Below are 18,412 nucleotides of genomic sequence, written 5' to 3'. Positions count from 1 at the left end.
CTTCCACGGGGTTTCGGATCAGCTTTCAGTCCTTTCTGTGCCGGTGTTTGATTTGGAAATTCTGAAAAACCTTCCGCCGCCTCTTTAGTGTCCGTTACTAGAATTGTTCCATCGATATAGTTTCTTCCATCAATTTGTTCCTTAACTGGATCACAGGTAACTGAGGGATTTCACGAGAAACATCTTTACCCAGCGAGTGGTGAGAATGTGGAACTCACTACCACAGCGAGTGGTTGAGGTGAACAACGTGAATACATTGAAGGGGAAGCTAGATACATACATGCGGGAGAAAGGAATAGAAGGAGATGCTGATGGGGGAGATGAAGAGGGCTGGGTGGAGGCTCATGTGGAGCATTAATATTGACAGAGACCAATCAAGATGACTGGCCTGACCCTGTGCTGTAGACTCAATGTAACAGAGGCAAATGTATTTATTTTAGATCCAACTGTAGTGGGGGGAAACCACTATTTACTATCCAGGGTAAAATAAATGTCCTTCATCAGCTTTTTAGGGTAATCTCAGTGGAAATATGCTCTCCCGGGCTGTTACAATCCTGGTCGGGACTGTTAATATTTAAAGAGAAATCCAAACACTCAGTAATTAACTAAAAGAACCGAACCACAGGACTACATTCCTCTTAGCAAAACAAACTTTAATGGAAATTAAACAAAATGAATAAAGTTCATGCTACTAACCTAACACTATGATTGGTAATTATTTAAGTTCTAATCCCATTCTACATTCAGTTCCACCCAAGGGTTCCCTTACACACCAGTCGACGAGGACCCAGGTTCGATCCCGGCCCTGGGTCGCTGTCTGTGTGGAAATTGCACATTCTCCCCGTGTCTGCGTGGGTCTCACCCCCACAAGCCAAAGTTGTGCAGTGTAAGTGGGTTAGCGATGCTAAATTGCCCCTTAACTGAAAAAAAAAATTGTGTACTCTGAATTTATTTATTTTCAAAATCTGTATGAATATTGGCCTCGGGGGCATTATACAGCAGACAAATCCAGGAGGCAAATGTAGGACCGATTGCAAATCTCCCCCAAATCTCAAATAGTTCCATTCCAGCCTATCAAATGTTTTTCAGCATCCAAAGACACAATGACCTCAGGCTCCAGAGCAGTGGAGGGGGAGAGGACAATGTTTAAGAGGCGTTGAGCATTGGCCGACAACTGCCACCCCTTCACAAAGCCTGTCCAATCTTCAGGCACGATAACTGGGAGACACGGCTCCAGCTGGAACGACGCCCTCAGCCAACAGCTTAACATCGGTGTTCAGAAGTGAAATGGGTCGGTACGACCCACCTTCTACTGGGTCCTTGTCCCCCTTGAGGAGCAAAGAAATTGAGGCTCGAGTGAGGGTCAAGGGTAGTGACCCCCTGCACAGCGAGTGGTTAAACATGTCCATTAACAAAGGTATGAGCTGCTCCGAGAACATTTCTAAAATTCAGCTGGGAAGCTGTCCGGACCTGGGGCTTTGCCAGATTGCAGCTGCCCAATACACATCAATATTCCTGCCCGGCACAGGGGGGGGAATCCAATTCCCATCTCCTGCCTCCCTCTCCGGTCGAGAAATGTAAACCATCCAAAAAAAACATCATACCTGATGTGTTTGGAGGCTCCGACTCATACAGCTCACGGTGATATGAACCGAAATCTGCATTAACCTGGAGAGGAGCTGATCCAGGTTATCTTCCTTATTCCGAAGGTGATCAGCCTTCTCCCCATGTTTGTGCAAGGTGTCCCTGGAACACCGTAACTGACCCACAGCCTTATCCATAGATATCAGTTCAAATTGGAGCTGTAATTTCTTCCTGTACGTCAGTCGCTCCGGTGTTGGGACAAGTAAATATTGGCGGACAACTTCCAAAATGGAGTCCACCAGTCTTTGTCGCTCCAATCTCTGTTTTCATGGTGTGAGCTTTATAGGAGATCATTTCCCCCATGATTACATCTTTAGGGCCTCCCAGAGTGTGGAAGGAGATATTGACTCTGATTTGTTGAGCTTTGGCCGCAGACAACCACTCACAACATTTGTCATCAGACCTCAGCGTGGTGTCGAGTCTCCAAGGTGGGCGTTGGGAAGGGCCAAAATCAACAAAATGAGGGGCGTGGTCAGAGATGACAATTGCCGAATATTCGGCTGCCGCCACTGAAGGGAGGAGGGACTTAGCAACAATAAAACATCAATTTGGGAATAACAAGACTCCACTAAAATTACATTTAAGCTCCTATTCACAAACTTAACCCCCTGTCAGAATGAACATGGTTCAGTCCTGGATGTGATTAACAGCAGCAATAACGGCAGAATCCAACCCCTGTCATCACTCGTGAACTCGCTGGTGTCTCCGCAGGTGTGTTGACTGAGTGAATCCCTTCCCCCGCACCGTGCAGGTGAACGGCCTCTCTCCAGTGTGAACTCGCTGATGTCTCCGCAGGCTGGATGAATGTCTGAATCCCTTCCCACACTGAGAGCAGGTGAATGGCTTCTCTCCAGTGTGAATTCGCTGGTGTATCCGCAGTGTGGATAACTGAATAAATCCCATCCCACACTGAGAGCAAATGAATAGCTTCTCCCCAGTGTGAACTCGCTGATGTTTCCACAGGGTGGATGAATGTCCAAATTCGTTCCCACACTGAAGGCAGGTGAATGGCTTCTCCCCAGTGTGAACCCGCTGGTGTGTCTGTAGGTGGGATAACTGAGTGAATCCCCTCCCACACGGAGAGCAGATGAACGGCTTCTCCCCAGTATGAACTCGCAGGTGTGTCTGTAGGTGGGATAACTGAGTGAATCCCTTCTCACACTGAGAGCAGGTGAATGGCCTCTCCCCAGTGTGACTGCGTCGATGAGATTCCAGCTCTGATGGGAAACTGTATCCCTTCCCGCAATCTCCACATTTCCACGGTTTCTCCATGTTTTGGGTCTCCTCATGTCTCTCCAGGTCCAACAGTCAGTTGAAACCTCGTCCACACACACAACACGTGTACAGTCTCTCCCCGCTGTAAATGGTGCAATGTGTTTTCAGGCTGTGTAACTGGTTAAAGCTCTTTCCACAGTCAGTGCTCTGGAACACTCTCACTCGGGTGTGTGTGTCTCGGTGCTTTTCCAGTCACACTGATGTTTAAAATCTTTTGGAGTCAACAGGTCGGGCAAACATTTCTCCTTCCAGATTTAATGGTCGATGAACCGAGTGACTGTCAGATCTAGACGTGATGTTTGAGATTTCTGTCTGTAAATCCTATCCTTTTAACATCCTGTAAAAGGAGTTTACAAAAGACATCATTGTCAGTACAGGATAGAAATTCAGAACAGATTATTTTAATTTCTTTGGAACATTCTTTCCTCTCTCGTTCCCCAAAAGCTGTAAATCTCCATCCCACACACTCTCCCTCCATTCTCACTCTGCTGTATCTAATATTCACCCTCCCAATTCTGCTGAAGATGCTGATTCAGGCTGATTGACAAATCCATGCTCACTGCTTCCTGTCCTGGACACAGAGGTCATAAGAAATAGGAGCTGCAGTTGGCCATTTGGCCCATCGAGCCTGCTCAACCATTCAATGAGATCCATCCCAACAGAACCCGCCTGCGAGTGATCAACGAGGCAAAGGCTAAAACATCCCCCGCTATTGCCTGCAACTCCGGTACGTCCGACACCCCGAACATGTCCCCCAGGGGACTGGGCTCTAAATCCACCCACAAGATCACCGACATGGTGCTGAAGAACAACCTCCAAAATTTCTCCCAACTTCGGGCAGGACTAGAAGATGAGAACATGATTGGCTGATCCCCTCCCGACACCGCTCACAAATATCCTCCACCCCCTCAAACAACTAGGTCAGGTGGCTCTGTGTACTACCTTTAGCTGCATTAACTCCAGCCTCGCACACGAGGTTGAGGCGTTCACCCTCCGCAGCCCCTCACACCACAGCCCCTCCTCCAGCTCCACCCCCACTTCCTCACATAAATCGCCGAGACGACCCTCCTGCCGAACTCCATCACTGACACCATCCCCTCCATCAAAGAGGAAGGCGGTGTCACCGGAAAGGTTGGAAAATCCTTTTTTGCGAAGTCCTGCACCTGCATCTACCTGAAAACCCCTCCCCTTGTGAGACCCTAAACTTCTCCGCCAACTCCCTAAACTCGCAAACTGCCCCTATAGAAATAAGTCCTTCATTTCCATCACCCCCTCGCTCCTCCCATCCCCAAAACGATGCAGCCATCCTCCCCAGCTCAAATCTGTGGTTCCCTCGGATTGGCATCAACTTTGACCTCAACCCCCCCAACCTAAAGTGCTGCACAAATTGTCTCTATATTTTCAGCAAGGCCACCACTACAGGACTCCCTGAGAACTATCCTGGGGAAACGGGAGCAGCACCATCGCCAGCACCTGCAACCCCCACCCCTTACAATAGCCAGTCTCCATCCTCTCCCACAAAGCCTCCATCTCTCTGCTCCAAACATGCACCTTCTTCACGTTTGCCGCCAAATAATAGTCTAACAGGTTCGGAAGTGCCAAGCCTCTGACTGTCGCCCTTTCTGAATCACTGTCTTCCTAATCCTTGTAACCTACCCCCCACACAAATGACAAAACCAACCTATCCACCCCATAAAGAACGATTTCGGCAAAAAGACCGATAAAAATAAAAACCACAGCACAATGTTCATCTTAACCAGTTGCACCCGGGTAGTGGATAGATTTAATGCCTTCTCTGCTTCTAAGATCAATTTTACTGAGTCCAAGGTGGGGAGGGGTTGAGGGCCCCCTCCTCTTGCTAACTTCCCCTTCAGATGTTTCCCCCTTGGGAGTTAAATATCTGGGAATGTCAATGACCCCCTCTTTCAAACAGCTATATGGGCCACCTTTCCACAGCTGATGGTGACTATTAGGTGGGTCCTTGCCCGGTGGTCGGCTCTTCCAATTTCATGGCGAGGGAGGATCGCCTTCATTAAAATGAATGTGGTGCCCAGACTGTTGTACCCTCTGCAGATGCTGCCTATACTGCTGTCAACCAGAGTCGTTAGGGGAATTAATGGGATGATTAGTACATTTATCTGGAACAAAAATAAACCTCGCCTCAAGTTTATTAAGCTCCAATCAACAGGAGCTAAGGGAGGGTTGGGTCTCCGGAATATCGGGCTATATCAATTGGCCTCTCATCTAAGGTTCATAAGGGATTGGGTGAGAATGGACCCAACATCCCTCTGGCTCGATATAGAAGCAGACCAGTCACTTCTCCCTCTATCCAAAACTGGCATAGGCGGATTACAGAATGCACCCCCATGGAATGTTTAATGTCTGTAGTTCATTAAAAGTCTGATATATTTGGTAAATTATGTGACCCCTATCTCAGATATATAAGTTCCAATTTGACTGACTTGCTCTTCCAGGGATTTCCATCAGTGAATTAAATTCAACTTAGGTCGGGAGTCGGGCACAGTGAGGCACGGTGGTTAGCACTGCTGCCGCACAGAGCCAGGGACCCAGGTTAGATTCCTTGAGTGGCTATCTGTGTGGAGTTTGCACGATCTCCATGTCTGCTCCGGTTTCCTCCCACAGTCCAAAGATGTGCAGGTTCAGTGAATTCATCATGCTAAATTGCCCCTTCGTGTCCAAAGGTGTTAGGTTAGGTGGGTTGACCATGATCAATGCATGAGGTTACGGGGATAGGGTGGGAAGTGTGCCTCCGTGGAGTGCTTTTTCTGAGGGTCAGTGCAGATTGAAGGACAGAATTGCCTCCTTCCGCACTGTAGAGATTCTAAGTCATCTATGTTATGTTATTCATTTGAATTCGACTATGCTGTTAGTCCATTTGTAATATTTTGGGGGGTGTGTCCTGCATTATTATCCTTCCATTTTTATATAATCTTACCCTCTTTCTCCACTCACTATGCTAACCTGTTAACTGGTTGTTCAATGGATCAGGCAGTTCATCTCGAGGCTCTGGTCGCTCAAATATCCTGTTACGAATTAATTCTGCAATGTGTTGCTTGTATTTATGCTGGCTGTATCAGTTCTGCACTGTACCCATTTTCCACAAAATTTCTATTATTCTGTTGCATTCATTGTTTAAAAAACATATCAAAAGAAATATTAAAAATATTAACTCATTCATGAATACTCCACTGATCCCTTTTGAAGAGAAATCCAGAAACTAACACTCTTGAGGTAAGAGATGACTGTAAATATATACCATAGCTACAGCACAATAATACACTACTGAAATAATAATAAATATACTTCATTATAGAACTATAAATAATATATCTAATCTGTACCATTTAACAACACTGGACATATCTCTGTCCGATATTAATTTACTGACCTCTTAAATGTCAGCCATCTCCTGGGGAAACCAGCCCTTTAATTGTGAACCTTCAGGAAACAGACCATTCTTTTAACCAAATAAATAAACGTGTCAAGCTGAGGGAGCAAAGGATGTGAATGTCTTTGAGAGAGAGAGAGAGAGACCTGGGCCAAGCTTTGCAGAGTCTGCACCCTCCCTGGATTCACTTCCTTTCCCTTCAGTTGCTGCAAGTGACCAATTGAAGGTCAGAATGAGAAAAGAAATGGAAAGGGGGAGAAAAGAAAGTGTTTTACTCACAGATGTTGGAGACAGGAGGAGGTTTTACCTTCACATCCGCTGTGACATCACAATAGAGCCCTGCCTGAATCAGCCAATTGGAATTACTCTATTCCGAAGTGTCGTCACTGGGTTCCAGTGCGCGATCGCGGGAGGCCCGCCCCCACCCGTTCAACCCCCTCCCTCGACACCTCGAGACCAGGTTTCCAGGCAACCGGCTGACGGCTGCGACCAGAGCTGGAGGCGGCTCGGTGATCTCCCCCCTGCCTGAGATTGCGCATGTTTGAAGGAGAGTGGCAGCTGCGCGTGTGCAGGCGAGCTCAACTCCTGAGAGGCATTGACCAATGGGAAGAGTTGCACGACCGGAAGGAGTCTGGTCCTCCAGCCAATCAGAGCGCGGGGTTTGTGTGACTGAGCTTCACTCCGGCGGAAACTTCCTCCTGGGCCTTCATCAAACAAACCTCCAGACGCCGCTGGTTCTCCAGCATTCTGCACCTTTCATCAGCAGTGACGCAAATGATCACCCCCCCGGGATGAGCTTTACATGAGCTTGACGGAGTTGTCAAATATAATTTTCAGGGTCACAGGATAAAGCAACATAGTTCCCTTCAAACTTCATCAAAGTCTCGATGCTTCGTTTGTGTTGCTGTTGAAAAATCCTGGAATAAGGAAATCCTCACTCCCTCATGGAGGCAGGTCCCACCTCGCCTTACCCGTCTTCAGGACCTTCTGGTGATCTTTCAAGTTGTGGAAGTGAATGATTACAGGCACAAAGAACAAAGAAATGTACAGCACAGGAACAGGCCCTTCGGCTCTCCAAGCCCGTGCCGACCATGCTGCCCGACTAAACTACAACCTTCTACACTTCCTGGGTCCGTATCTCTCTATTCCCATCCTATTCATAGAACATAGAACATAGAAAATACAGCACAGAACAGGCCCTTCGGCCCACGGATGAAAACTATTCCTCGGCCTCAAAGACAGGATCCGATGCCCTTTCTAATTTGAAACACCCAGGCTTCACATCCAGCTTGAGAAAACGTGGCAGCCGGTCCTCGAAGAACCTAACGGGAGCCTCACCCTCCACACCTTCTGGCAGGCCGACAACTCGGATGTTCTTTCTCTGACCTTCAGTTTTCCAAATCCTCCAGGACCTCCCTCACGTCACTCGGCCGGTTTTCCCAGGATTTAATTCTTGCCTTCACCGAGGAGGCAACTTGCTCAACATTCAGGATTCTCTCCTCGAGATCGTTGATCTTTTCCTTGATGTTTTGCAGCTCGGCCTCATGAGCTCACAGATATTGAGTCAGCACACTCAGCCTCTGGTCAGTAACACGGAGAATGTCGCTGACATAGATCGGCCAATGATTCCATAGAATAGATGAGCAGGCTCGATGGGCCAAATGGCCAACTGCAGATCCTATTTGTTACGGTCTCTGTGACCAGGACAGGAAGCAGTGAGCAGGGATATGTCAATCAGCCTGAATCAACACCTTTAGGAGAATTGGGAGGGTGAATATTAGATACAGCAGAGTGAGAATGGAGGGAGAGTGTGTGGGACGGAGATTTACAGCATTTGGGGAATAAGAGAGAAAAGAATGTTCTCTAGAAACTAGAATTGTCTGTTCTGAATTTCTATCCAGTGCTGACAGTGATGTCTTTTGGAAATTGTTTTTCCAGGATATTAGAAGAGGAGGAATTACAGACAAAAATCTGAAACGTCATCTCTTAATCTGACTGAGTCTCTCAATTCCTTGGAACTGAATATCACCGGACTTTGAATCAAGAAGGAGAAATGTTTGTCTGTTCTTTCGGCTTCAAAAGATTTCAACCAGTGTGACTGGAAAAGCACCGAGACACACACACCCGAGTGAGAGTGTTCCAGAGTATTGACTATGGAAAGAGCTTTAACCAGTTACACAGCCTGAAAAGACATTGCATCATTTACAGCGGGGAGAGACAGTACACGTGTTCTGTATGTGGACGAGGCTTCAACTGATTGTCAAACCTGGAGAAACACAAAGAGACCTCAAACATGGAGAAACCGTGGAAATGTGGGGACTGTGGGAAGGGATTCAGGGCTCCATCTCAGCTGGAGGCTCATCGACGCATTCACACTGGGGAGAGGCCATTCACCTGTTCTCAGCGTGAGAAGGGATTCACTTTGTTATCCAGCCTGAAGTCACACCAGTGAATTCACAGTAGGAAGAGGCCATTCACTTGCTCTCATTGTGAGAAGGGATTCACTCAGTTATCCAACCTGCGGATACACCAGTATGTTCACACTGGGGAGAGGCCATTCACTTGCTCTCAGTGTGAGAAGGGATTCACTCAGTTATCCAACCTGCGGATACACCAGTATGTTCACACTGGGGAGAGGCCGTTCACCTGCTCTCAGTGTGAGAAAGGATTCACTGATTCATCGAACCTGCGCAGGCATCAGCGGGTTCACACTGGGGAGAGGCCGTTTACCTGCTCTCAGTGTGAGAAGGGATTCACTACTTCATCGAGCCTGCGGACACACGAGCGAGTTCACACTAGGGAGAGACCGTTCACCTGCTCTCAGTGTGAGAAGGAATTCACTTGGTTATCCACCCTGCGGAACCACCAGCGAGTTCACACTGGGGAGAAGACGTTAACGTGCTCTTAGTGAGAGAAAGGATTCCGAGATCCACCCTGCAGGAATACTAGCGAGTTCACACCTGGAAGAGGCCATTCAACTGCTCTGAGCAGGGGAGACATTCAATGAACCGTCCCAACTACGGATTCACTAGCGAGTTAATTCTGGGGAGAGACCATTCATCTGCTCTCAATGTGGGGAGGGGTTTGTGATTCATCACGCCTATTGTGACTCCAACAAGTTCACAATGAATTACAGATGTTGGCTTCGTTGTTATTGTTTCTGCTCTCACTTACATCCAGGACTGCATTTTGTTCATTCTGACATCTGGTGACTGGTGATGATTGGAGGGTTTCTTTCTGCTGGACTGGCCGGTCTAACACCTCTGCCTCCGGTGGGCTGACCATTTTTGAGGCTAGTTGCGATTACCTGGTTCCTTGTTTGATGAGGAGCACAAAATGAAAAGGTGTTTGCACGTTGGAAGTTATTTAGTTCCCAAAGCAGCCACGTTGCCATGAAGATGGGCTGTGGTGGTTACAGGGTTCTTTTGTCTAATTTTTCTGGATGTTTCTCGCAGAAGGAAACTATCATGGTATGAGGAGCAAGTTGACTGTGGTAGTTTGGGAAATTACAATAAACATATAACTGAAAGTGGCAACGCAGGTGGATCAGGTAGCTAAGAAGGCATATGGCATGCTTGTCTTCATTGGTTGGGGCATTGAGTATAAGTCATGCCCATCTCCGAGAGAACCCCGTCATGGTCCCTCTCAAGGCAAACTTTATTTTCTCAAGACTGAGAAACCCAGCCATGTCACCAAATCAGGTCTCCATACTCGGGGGTTTCGAGTCCCTCCACATCCGGCTATCAGGGAGGCAAAGGCCAAAACCTCGGCCTCTTTCGCTTCCTGAACTCCCGGATCGTCTGACACACCAAAGATCGCTATCTCTGGACTCGGCACCACCTGCGTGTTTAGGATCTTGGACATTGCCTTCGCGATTCCCTGCCAGAATCCTTTGAGAACCGGACATGCCCAGAACATATGGATATGGTTCGCTGGGCTTCCCGCACATCTATCCTTAACCCCAAAGAACTTGCTAACTCTTGCTGCCGTCATGTGTGCCTGATGGACCACCTTAAACTGAATTAAGCTAAGCCTGGCACATGATGAAGAGGAATTGACCCTATTTAGGGCTTCCGCCCATAGGCCTGCATCCAGCTCCCGCCTAGCTCCTCCTCCCACTTGCCCTTAAGCTCCACCACTGGGGCTTCCTCCGCCTCCTGTAGTTCTTGGTAGATGTCCGACACCTTCCCCTCTCCTATCCAGGTGCCAGAGACCACCCTATCCTTTATCCTACGTGGGGGTAGCAACGGAAATGCCACCACCTGTTTTTTAGAAAGGCGCAGACCTGAAGGTATCTGAAGGCATTTCCAGAGGGCAGATTAAATTTCTCCTCCAGCTCTGAACTAAAGAGGTTTGTGTGCACACAGATATTGACATGAAGGGTTTTTTATATTCACAGACCCTGAAGCAGATTATTGCAAGTCGCACTGAGGTGATTTCAGGTGGTGCTATTCCCATGTGTTTGCTGTCCTTGTCCTTCATGACAGTCAAGGTTATGGGTTTAGAAGTTGATGTCGAAGGAGCTCTGTTGAGTTCATAATCATAGAATTTACAGTGCAGAAGGAGGCCATTCAGCCCATCGAGTCTGCACCGACCCTTGGAAAGAGCACCCCACTTAAGACCACGCCTCCACCCTATCCCCTTAACCCAGTAACCCCACCAAACCTTTTTGGACACTAAGGGCGATTTATCTTGGCCAATCCACCTAACCTGCACATCTTTGGACTGTGGGAGGAAACCGGAGCACCCAGAGGAAATCCATGCAGACCTGGGGAGAATGTGCAGACTCTGCACAGACAATGACCCAAGCCAGGAATTCAACCTGGGACCCTGGAGCTGTGAAGCAACTGTGCTGTCCCAACCACTGTGCTACCGAGTTGCCCCACCACTGTGCTACCGTGAACCATCTTGTAGATGGTACACACACTGCCACCATTGTGCTCTGGAGGTCAAGGGAGTCGCTGTTTCAGGTGATGGATGGGGCACTGAGCAAGCAGATGCTTTGTCCTGTGTAAAACATGATGTGGAGATGCCGGCGTTGGACTGGGCGGGGGGGGGGGGGGGGGGGGGGGGGGGCGGGGGTGAGGAAGCATAGTAAGAAGTCTCACAACACCAGGATAAAGTCAATAGGTTTATTTGAAATCACAAACATTCAGAGGACTGCTCCTTCTACAGGTCTCACTTCACCTGATGAAGGAGCAGTGCTCCAAAACCTTTTTGATTTCAAATAAACCTGTTGGACTTTAACCTGGTGTTGTGAGACGTCTTACTGTATAAAACAGACTCCATAATTTGAATAAGACTGGCTGATAAATAATAATTGTTGTCGGAAAGGACTGTGACTGAGAAAATATAACCAATTCAGTCCACTTGAAAAAAGATCTGCTCTTCAAATTATATTGGAAGAAATCCCATTTGAAGTTTGTGGTTGAATTTATTGCCTCAGCAGCTCACTCAGGTACCGGACTGGCAAAGGCATTGATTGGACAATAGTGGAAACAATGATCTGAAATGTTCTGTGAGTGAAACATTTTCTCCTTAATCCAGAATGGACTATGTCAGAGTTAAAGGCAATACCAGGCTAAATTACATTGAATATACAGCACAGAAACAGGCTTTTCAGCCCAACCAATCTCTGCCAGTATTTTTACTTCACTTCATCCTCCTCCCATGCTTTCCCATCTGACTCTATCAGTGAGTCCGTCTGTTTATTTCTCCCTCATGTGTTCATCCAGCTTCCTCTTCAATATATCGATGTTATTCACCTCCACCACTCACTGTGGTAGTGAGTTCCACATTCTCACTACTCTCTGGAAAGAAGTTTCTCCTGAATTCAATTTTGCTCTTACCCCTACAAGTGTGAAACCCCCCCTCCCCATTTCATCCCAGTACAAGGAGTTTGGAGACTGGAGTCCGGATAAGCAATGGCGGCCATCAGAGCCAGAATCCCCCGCGGTAACGGAACCACTCTATTCACCGAGCGGGTTGCCCGGACTGCGCATGTCCCTGGGAGCGATGGGAAGCTGCGCATGTGCAGAGAGAACCCAGCCTCTGACCTTTCTGCTGAGGTGTTGACCAATGGGAACAGTTGGAGGACCGGAAGGACTCTGTCTCTGAAGGAAAAGGAAGTGAATCCAGGGAGGGTGCAGACTCTGGAAAGGTTGGCCCAGGCCTCTCGGTGAGTGCACGGATTGTGCGAAAATTGGAGGGGTGGTAAATAGTGAGAAGGATAGTCTTTGGTTACAGGAATAATAAGCTTTAATATTGACAAAAGTAACCCTGCAGCGTCCATCCAATTCAGTTAGAAATTATTGATCATCTCTGCTTGAGAACCTTCATAGGCAGAAAGTTCCAGATCATGATCAATCACTACCTCCTGTATCTGAACCAACTGATACAATCCTATACATTAAACACAATTTTCGTCCTGTTACATATTTCCGTTAGGCTGGCAGTCTGCATGAAGATTTCCAGGGCTCTCTGTCCACGATTGTAAGCAGTGAGCATGGATCTGTCAATCAGCTTGAATCAGCACCTTCAGGAGAATTGGGAGCAGAGTGAGAATGGAGGGAGAGTGTGTGGGACGGAGACTTACAGCTTTTGGAGAATGAGAGAGGAAAGAATATTCCATAGAAACTAGAAAAGTCTGTTCTGAATTCCGATCCTGGACTGACAATGATGTATTTTGTAAACTCCTTTTACAGGATATCAGAAGAGGAAGAATTACAGACAGAAATCTCAAACCAAACCTCACGTCCCGATTTGACAGATTCACTCAATTCACGGGGACTTGAATATCATCAGCCTTTGAATCGAGAAGGAAAAAGGTTTGTCTGTTCTTCCTGCTTCAGATGGTTTTAACCATCAGTGTGACGGGAAAATCACCGAGACACACAGACCTGAATGAGAGTGTTCCAGAGCACTGACTGGAAAGAGCTTTAACCAGTTACACAAACTGAAAATAAACAGCACGGAGAGACCGTACACGAGTTCTGTGTGAGCCTTCAATTGACTGTCCAACCTGGAGAGACACAAGGACACCAGCACCATGGAGAAACCATGGAAATGTGGGGACTGTGGGAAAAGATTCAGATTCCCATCTATACTGGAAACTCATCAACGCATTCACACTGGGGAGAGGCCGTTCACCTGCTCTCAGTGTGGGAAGGGATTCATTACGTTATCCAACCTGAAGAAGCACCAGCCAGTCCATGTCGGGGAGAAGCCATTCACCTGCTCCACATGTAGGAAGGGGTTCAGTACTTCATCCGAACTGCGTACACACCAACAAGTTCACACTGAGGAGAGACCATTCACCCACAGTGAGTGTGGGAAGGGATTTACTCAGGTATCCAATCTGCTGGGCCACACTGTCACTCACAGCAATGAGAGACCCTTTAAATGCTCTGACTGTGGGAGCAGCTTCAAAAGGTCTCACAAACTGATGAACCATCAGTGCATTCACACCAGGGAGAGACCGTTCAGCTGCTCTCACTGCACAAAGAGGTTTCGAAACTCATCCCATCTGCTGATACACCAGATCCTGCACACCGGAGAGAGGCCGTTCACCTGCTCTCAGTGTAGAAAGGGATTCACTCAAATAAGCAACCTGCGGAGACACGAGCAAATTCACACTGGGAAGAGGCCGTTCACCTGCTCTGATTGTGGGAAGGGATTCACTCGGTTATCCCACCTACAGACACACCAGCAAATTCACACTGGGGAGAGGCCGTTCACCTGCTCTGACTGTGGGACAGGATTCACCCGGTTATCCCACCTGCAGGCACACCAGCGAATTCACACCGGGGAGAGGCCGTTCACCTGCTCTGACTGTGGGAAGAGATTCACTCAGTTACCCAATCTGCAAGCACACCAGCGAGTTCACACTGGGGAGAGGCCATTCATCTGCACAGTGTGTGAGAAGGGATTCACTTGGTCAACACTTCTGCTGAGACACCAGCGAGTTCACAAGTGATGACAAGGGTTGGATTCTGCTGTTATTGCTGCTGTTAATCACATCCAGGACTGAACCATGTTCATTCTGACACTTGGTGAAGTGGGAGGGTCAGAGAGTTTCTTTCTGCTGGACTGGCCGGCCTCACGACTTTGCCTCCAGTGGGCTGATGCTCTTTGAGCCTGGGAGAGCACATTTCCACTGAAATGATCCACAAAAGCTGATGAAGGACATTTATTTTATCCTGAATAGTAAACAGTGTTTTCCCCCATTACAGGTAGATCTAAAATAAATACAGAAAGAACTGGAAAAACGCAGCAGGTCTGGCAGCATCTGTGAGAGAGAAACAGAGTTAATGTTTCACGTCCAATGTAACTCTACCTCAGAACTAAAGAAAGGGAGAAATGTGATGGGTTTGATGCTGGTGAGAAAGGGGGGAGGGTCAGATAGAACAAAAGAGAAAATCAGGGATTGGTGAGATTAAATAACAAAAATGTCCTGGAACGACTTCCAGTGGAGGCCCTGAGTTTATCGGCCGCACACAAGGTGACTTCTGCTTGTAAGCTTGGATTTCTGGCCCTTTCTGCCCGGTTAATGGGCACTTAGTTTGTAAAAAGTGCAGAATAAGTGGAGGGAGTTGGTTTCTCCTCCAAAGTGGAATATCAGCAGGTTACAACACCCGGCAAAAGTCGAGTATAGCCGTGTGGTGCAGCAACTGAGAGTATGACGGAGTTGGAGGGTGTTTCGGCAGCATCAGAAAGAGATGCAAGAGGACAGGTCCAGGGCGATTGAGGAAACAGTAGCCCCTCTTCATGGGACTTTGGAGCGGGTGGAGGAACGCCTGGAGTCACAAGGTGCGATTATCTGAGAGGTGGAAAGGACGGTGTTGGATCCCGGTGATCAGATCGTGTTGCTGGAGGCCGAGATGGTGATGCTGGAAGAGGCCTGCAAGGTGCTGAGGGCGAAGGTGGACGACCAGGAGAATCAGTCCAGGCGACAGAATCTGTGAATTGTAGGCCTGAAGAAGGGGTGGAGGGAACGAGTGCCATGGGCTATGTATTGAAAATGTTCACGAAGCTGGTTGAGGAGGGGGTCTTCGATAAGGCCCCGAAGGTGGATCGGGCCCCCCAATCATTACAACAGAGGCCGAGAGCTGGGGAGCCGCCGTAGGCAGTGATCGGCCTGCTGCACAAGTTCCAGGAGAAGGAGAGGATTCTGAGGTGGGTGAAGTCGACGTGAGGCTATAGCTGGGAGGGGAATCTGATCCGGATCTACCAGGACATTGGGGCCGACCTGGCCAAATGGCAGGTGGGTTGGGTTTTAACGGCCCAGGCTGCGCTCTTTCGGCCAAGGTCTGGTTCGGGGTGTTGTATCCGGACAAACTCTGGGTGACTTTCACAAGGGCAAAGGACATTATTTTACGATTTCAGAAGAAGCGGATGACTATGTCAAGGAGCATGGGTTGGGGAGGAGTAATGGTGGGATCTGTTCTGTCTCGATGTGTATATATAAGTTTTGTAAATGTTATGTTCTTTCATAGAATTTACAGTGCAGAAGGAGGCCATTCGGCCCGTCGAGTCTGCACCGGCTCTTGTAAAGAGCACCCCACCCAAGGTCAACACCTCCACCCTATCCCCACATCCCAGTAACCCCACCCAACACTAAGGGCAATTTTGGACACTAAGGGCAATCTATCGTGGCCAATCCACCTAACCTGCACATCTTTGGGCTGTGGGAGGAAACCGGAGCACCCGGAGGAAACCCACGCACACACGGGGAGGATGTGCAGACTCCGCACAGACAGTGACCCAAGCCGGAATCGAACCTGGGACCCTGGAGCTGTGAAGCAATTGTGCTATCCACAATGCAACCGTGCTGCCCAAGTTTTTTGCATGTTATGACTCGGGCTCGTATGGGTGGGTTCTTCCCGGAGGTTGAGGACAGATGTGAGAGGTACAGGAGGGGGCCTGTCAATCATGTTCACATCTTTTGGGTGTGCCCGCAGTTCGGGGATTCTGGCCATTGATTTCCGAGACCCTGCCGGAATTGTGGGGGTGACGATGGCGCCGTGATCTTTAGTGGGGCTTTCATGTGTTTCGCATCTGCCAGAGCTGCTGGAGGGGAAGGGGGTCTTCACCACTCTGATTGCCCGGCGGCGAATCTCACTGGGTTGGAGGTCGGTCGCCCCACCGAAGGTATCGGCATGGTTGGGGGATTTGACGGAATTTCTGCAGTTGGAGAAGACTTAAGTACGTTCTCCGAGGGTGAAGAGGGTTCTACTTAAGACGGAGGGTCTTTCTGTCTCTATTTAAGGATCTGTTTGTCGCCGTGCGTGGGGGGGTGTCAGTTGGGAAAGGGATGTTGGGATGTTGGGGTAGTTTAGGGGGGAAAATGATAAATTGTTTGAAAGCCAATGGTATTTGATTGTTGTTTATTTGTATAATTGATTATGTTTCGAATAAAATACATATATTTAAAACGCGAACTAAAAGCCTAATGATCTTGTCCATTGTTGGTAGAAAAAAAACATCTGGTTTACTAATTCCCTTTCGGGAAGGAAATCTGCCTCCTTACCTGGTCTGGACTACATGTGACTCCAGATCCACAGCAATGTGGTTGACTCTGAAATGGCCCAGCACAAAGCTGTAAGAATCCTCAAGGATGTTTATTCCATAGAATGGAATTCTACAGTCCCAGAAGGGGACCATTCGGCCCATCGAGTCTGCACCAACCGTACCAAGAGCAGCTACCTCAGTCTGTTCCCCCGCCATATACCCATAAACCCACTTAACCTGTATATCTTTGGACAGTGGGAGGACTCCAGAGCGATGGAGGAAACCCACGCAAACACGGGGAGAATGTGCAAACTCCACACAGATAGTAACCCAAGGCTGGAATTGAATCCGGGTCCCTGGCACTGCGAGGCAGGAGTGATATTATGAATGAAACCGGACTATTTGTGTGCCAAACATCAAACACAGCTAGCAATAGTCAGAGTTAAATGATGCAACAACCAATGGATCAGATCTGAGCTCTGCAGTCCTGCAAGTAACTTTGAGCCACACAAATGCCAGGCAATGACCACCTCCCTTATGAGAGAATCTATCCACCACCTCCTGACATTCAATGCCATTACCATTGTTGAATTCCCCACTATCAACATCTTAGGGGTTACCATTGACCAGAAACTGAACTGGACTAGCCATATAAATACTGTGGCTACAAGAGTGGGTCAGAGGCTGGGAATCCTGCTGTGAATCATTCACCTCCTAACTCCTGAAAGCCTGTCCATTATCTAGAGGTCCGGAGTGTGATGGATCACTCTCCACTTGCCTGGATGAGTGCATCTCCAAAATTAAAGAAGCTCGGCATCTTGCAGGACAATGCAGCTTGGTTCATTTGCACCCCGCCCACAATCATTCACTCCCTCCACCACCAAGGCACAGCAGCAGCAGTGTGTGTACCATCTACAAGATGCATAGCAGGAATTCACCGATGCTCCTCAGGCACTACCTTCCAAACCCCTGAACTACTATATAGAAGGACAAGGACAGCAGACAGACAGGAACACCACCACCTGGATGTTCCTCTCCAAGCCACACACCATCCTGATTTGTAAATATATCACTGTTCCTTCAGTCGCTAATAGCAGTGGATGTATCAACACCACATGGACTGCAGTGGTTCAAGAAGGCAGCTCACCACTACCTTCTCTAAGGCGACTAGGGATGGTCAATAAATGCTGGGTTTAGCCAGCAAAGCCCACATCCTGTAACTATATGTATTTTTTTATTTAAAAATTCGATTGGGCCAATAATGGACTTGGGAGAAATAATACTGAGTAAGAACTGTCCACAAGTTGGACAGGGGTAAAGAGGGAGCTGGAGGATATTTTACATCCACGTTTGATCTGTTGCTTAAAGCATCTGTCCTTATGTACCAGTAACTTAGAACTCACGGCATTCCTTCAGGAGAAAATATCGAGTAGATGTTACCGCAGGCGGGGCCAGAACAGAACTGGAAGACAACGGAGTGAAATTGAGTGAGGGGTTGGAGAGAGAGTTCTCGTCCCCCTCAAGGTGTGGACTGTAAGAATCCTGGGGGACTCCGTGCTTCGGGTTTTCTTGTTA

General features: G+C 48.1%; 2 protein-coding genes across 7 annotated transcripts in view; one reads left to right on the top strand and one right to left on the bottom strand.

Annotated features, from left to right (window-relative positions):
* LOC140417984 (uncharacterized) overlaps positions 1-18,412 on the bottom strand; it is a 74,914-nt gene that overhangs the window by 35,106 nt on the left and 21,396 nt on the right. The window lies entirely within an intron of this gene.
* Positions 9,700-18,412, top strand: part of LOC140422137 (uncharacterized) — a 35,485-nt gene continuing 26,772 nt past the window's right edge. For 2 of the 6 annotated variants that reach the window (XR_011947275.1, XR_011947272.1), the window contains exon 1: positions 11,442-18,361. Coding sequence is in view for 1 of the 6 variants with exons in the window: in XM_072507136.1 (XP_072363237.1) it covers positions 12,253-12,506; positions 13,033-13,155 (377 nt within the window). In the remaining 5 variants the exon portion in view is untranslated. Of the gene's footprint in view, positions 10,680-11,428; positions 18,362-18,412 lie in introns of those variants that run through there. The other 4 variants (XR_011947273.1, XM_072507136.1, XR_011947274.1 and 1 more) reach the window with 4 other exon arrangements.

The sequence above is a fragment of the Scyliorhinus torazame genome, chromosome 5 (assembly GCF_047496885.1).
Source record: "Scyliorhinus torazame isolate Kashiwa2021f chromosome 5, sScyTor2.1, whole genome shotgun sequence".
Lineage (NCBI taxonomy): Eukaryota > Metazoa > Chordata > Chondrichthyes > Carcharhiniformes > Scyliorhinidae > Scyliorhinus > Scyliorhinus torazame.
Note: the sequence above shows the minus strand (reverse complement) of the source record. Positions and strands in the feature narration are given on the sequence as shown.